General features: G+C 33.9%; 1 protein-coding gene across 1 annotated transcript in view; it reads right to left on the reverse strand.

The window, feature by feature from the left end:
* Window positions 1-598: 598 nt before the first annotated feature.
* The window catches only part of LOC111086072 (WAP four-disulfide core domain protein 2-like), a 16372-nt gene continuing 12923 nt past the window's right edge, over window positions 599-4047 (reverse strand). The window contains exon 2 of the mRNA XM_022387494.1: window positions 599-1153. Coding sequence (XP_022243202.1) covers window positions 948-1153 — 206 coding nt within the window. The 3' untranslated portion in view covers window positions 599-947. The remainder of the gene's footprint in view (window positions 1154-4047) is intronic.

Here is a 4047-nt window from a genome sequence, read left to right on the forward strand (position 1 = left end):
GCTCGACTCAATTGTCAGTCTCTATCTCTGTCTGCAGTTCAATTACATTGTTGCCGTCACTTCTTGGCGGTCTTATATATACAAGAATACCGCACATCTTGTAAACACTCGAGGATTCACGAACCTTCGAGAATATGACGTGTTACTAGCGTCACGTGACCTCCGCTGTCGTAACAATAGATTAGAAAAATGTGTTTTTAAAAACGATACTTTAACGGATCCAATCGGTAATCCTAGGGTTAAATTTTTCGTACAGGTGTTCTGCATTTGGTCAGTAGTCTTGCAAACAGGATGTAAGTAGTTGTACACTTAACTTTATTTAATCACCACTTCAGGAAAATATTACATACCTACCACATTAGTCATTGGCGACTATGACCATGCTCGATCCATAAAATCTAATGAAAATACTAGCACGTTTTTAGTCATAGCGGTCTTTTTCTATTGATTCCTTAAAAATTATATAAATGTAAGTAAATAAATAAATGCTAGTTCTAACGTGTATAGATTTGCACTCCCGTGTAAGAAATAAACATAATTCAAAACAAAGAAAATCAAACCAATTTAATAAATCTAATGATGATACAAAATGACTAAAGTTTTCTAAGTTGTTATTATTAAAAAAACAACAATGAAAACTTCAATATGCGTATGATGTTCTCATTGCTTATATAATACGAAAAAAATACGTTAGAAAGATTCACAATGGAAACCCTACCCTATTCAAAACGAAAGAATCAGCAATAAATTTTAGTTGTTTTTTGCTTTTTTCCAAATTTTTCGTATAAATAAGTACTGCAAAGAATGATAATTTTTGACAAAGTTGCTATCTTTGGTTTGTTTTATTGTTAGCTAAGCTAAGTTTTATACATGTAAAATATATAGGGAAATTACAAATCTAAACATTTTCCCAATAGATATCACTACCACAGATACAATGCTGCAATTTAAAAAAGTTTTGGCGGGTTATTTTGTCCGCGATGCTTGCGTGTTCGAACCGGAGGACGAGGAAGTGGGTTGACGCAGACCTTAGAGCAGCCACTTTTACAGCATTTCTTGCTTCGAGGACAGTCGTTGTCGTCTCCACAGACATCTAGGACTGGAGATGAAGAACATTTCTCTTGATGAACCTCACCCAAAGGACAAAATCCCTCTAAGAAAATAAACAAAAGTTTAAGAACCTCCTCCCATTCTTTAATCATAAAGTTCAAAAAGGCGTAGCTCATTATTAATTTATTTGTTAAGTGCAGGTTTCATTAATCTTAGTTACTAGCCTTAAGCTAGCTTAAAATCGATCTATGCCTTTATGTAATCATTTACATAATAATATGTTTCCTCAGAACATTACGAGATTTAATTAAGGTACTGAAGTCCATATCAAGACGAGTTGATTGTTATGTTATGATATGAAAGTCTTTTCAAAGCTGGCGAAGCATAATTAAAATTAATTTTACTTGTCATGAGACTTTAGTATTTAGATTGAGCGAAACAAGCCGTCGGCAACTGATATGTCAAACATAGTGTGGTTAGAATATTATTGTTACTATACAACCTTCCAATTCTTGAAATCACTGAGGGATTAAATAAATAATACAACGTTAAAAAATGATAGGCCCAGTACTAATGCCTTACTACAAGTCTAATTGATTGTTACACTTATTTTGTTCAAAGACTTATTACCAGTCAAGCTATACCGACGACGATCGTTATTTTCAGCACGATAACGCTCTAGGACTTTTTCTTTCTCCCATCCATCCTTATACTGTATAAACCAAACTAAAAAATTAGCAGACGTTAGAGCACCTATAAAATTTTCTCAACTGAAAACTTCATCTTTCAAGACCACATTTTCTTTCAATGTAATTTAGGGTATGTGCCTGTTTATTTATGGCCCAGAATGCGCTAGAAAACACAATTTTATTTTCTTAGAACTTCGTTTTTTATGATGAAAATTACTTTATGCTTAAGTCTTTTTATGTTTGTGAACCTTATCTAATTTGTTATATATCATTAGAGCAATATTATTTTTTAATCCCCTGTTTTATGAACAATTAATTATTTTACCAGAATCTCATGTTTTGTAAGTAATATTTTTTAAAGTTTTGGTTACTTCTAAACTCTGGTACTGTCCCTTTAAAGATAAATTTGTTGTTTATAATAATGTGTGTTTTAAAGTGCTTTAATTATGAATTAGAGCTATTTGAATTGTGATCTTGGATGGTTATTGAACAATAATGTTCACAGCTTTCTTTACAAATGAACGATATTCATACAAGTCAGTCGTTTTTAAACTTTGTGTACTTGTGGAGTATCGTTCAGGATAATGGTTGGTTTTTAAACTTTGCGTTGTGAAATATCGTAATTAAATAATTATTTAAACAATGTGTTTAAACAATGGCAGATTTTTAAGATTTATGTACTTATGAATATCATATTTGAAAAATGCTTGATTTTTAAGCTTGTACTCTTGTAAAACATCGTGTTTGAATAATTGTTGATGTTTAGCTTTGTGGAAAATTGTGCTTGAATGATGGTTGAATTTTAAGCTTTGCGTTATAGAACATCGTGCTTAAATAAGGGTTGATTTTGAAACTTTGTGTGCTAGTGGAACATCATGTTTGAATAATAGTTTTCACTCCAAGTCTTGAAAACGAGTGTCTCGGTGAACGAACATATTCAACTTGATAACTGTTAAAATAAACTAAGAGGTGTTTTCTATATTTTGTATCTCATTATACTGTCTGGCTTTTCGGATCTGAATAGTATGTAAACAAATTTTAGAGTAATCTGCAAGTTGAAATTAAATGACGCGTGAGTAAATAAGTTATCGTCTAATAGAAAATAATGAAGAAAAACATTAAGAGCTATAGTAAACATATTTTTTTTATTGAAGCATGATGAATATGAATACTCCAATCGTTTAAGGCGATTCTCATCTGAAGGCGTTAAAACGGTTTGTCTTTCTACGTTTTACGGATACTAGTGTTACGACAGCGGAGGTCACGTGACTCTAGTAACACGCCACGCGCTTCTAGAACGTTCATGAAGCGTCGGGAGACTACTAGATATGGGGTAGTCTTGTATATATAAGACCGGCCAAGAAGCGACGGGAACAATGTGTAATTGAACTGCGGACCGAGAGAGAGAGACGTATTGTTGAGCACGTGAAACGTTTGTTGTGAATTATAGCGTTTGTTATAGCGCGAATGTGGAAATTAAGTGTATCGCAAAGTTGTATTCAGAAAGAATAAACCAGTTTTATTAAGAAAGGACTTGTCGCTAAAGTTTCGTGGGAACGAAGTTACGGAAAATCAACTAACGACTGGAGGGTAACAAATTGGTGTCAGAGAGTGGGACCAAAAAAATGGAAACGAGAAGCGGCAAATCAAGTTACAGCTTAGCAGACTTGATGGCAGCAATACAAGAGCAGCAAAAGAAACAAGAAGAGAGATTACAGCAGTGGTTGGAGGAAAAAGAAAAGAAACAAGAAGAGAGATTACAGCAGTGGTTGGAGGAAAAAGAAAGGAAACAAGAAGAGAGATTACAGCAGTGGTTGGAGGAAAAAGAAAAGAAACAAGAAGAATGAGAAAATAAACAAGAACAGAGATTACAGCAGTTGTTGGAGGAAAAAGAAAATAAATAAGAAGAGAGACAACAGCAGCTGCAAGAAAATCTGTAAAAGTGGCAGCTCGAACAGCAAAATAAACAAGAAGAGAGATTACAGCAGTTGTTGGAGGAAAAAGAAAAGAAACAAGAAGAGAGACAACAACAGTGGCAAGAAAACCTGCAACAGTGGTTGCTCGAACAACAAAATAAACAAGAGAGATTACAGCAGTTGTTGGAGGAAAAATAAAAGAAACAAGAAGAGAGACAACAGCAGTGGCAAGAAAACCTGCAACAGTGGCAGCTCGAACAGCAAAAAAACAAAAGAGATTACAACAGCTGTTGGAGGAAAAAGAAAAGAAACAAGAAGAGAGACAACAGCAGTGGCAAGAAAACCTGCAACAGTGGCAGCTCGAACAGCAAAAAAACAAAAGAGATTACAAC

This window comes from Limulus polyphemus, unplaced genomic scaffold (genome assembly GCF_000517525.1).
Source record: "Limulus polyphemus unplaced genomic scaffold, Limulus_polyphemus-2.1.2 Scaffold821, whole genome shotgun sequence".
Classification (NCBI taxonomy): Eukaryota; Metazoa; Arthropoda; class Merostomata; order Xiphosura; family Limulidae; genus Limulus; species Limulus polyphemus.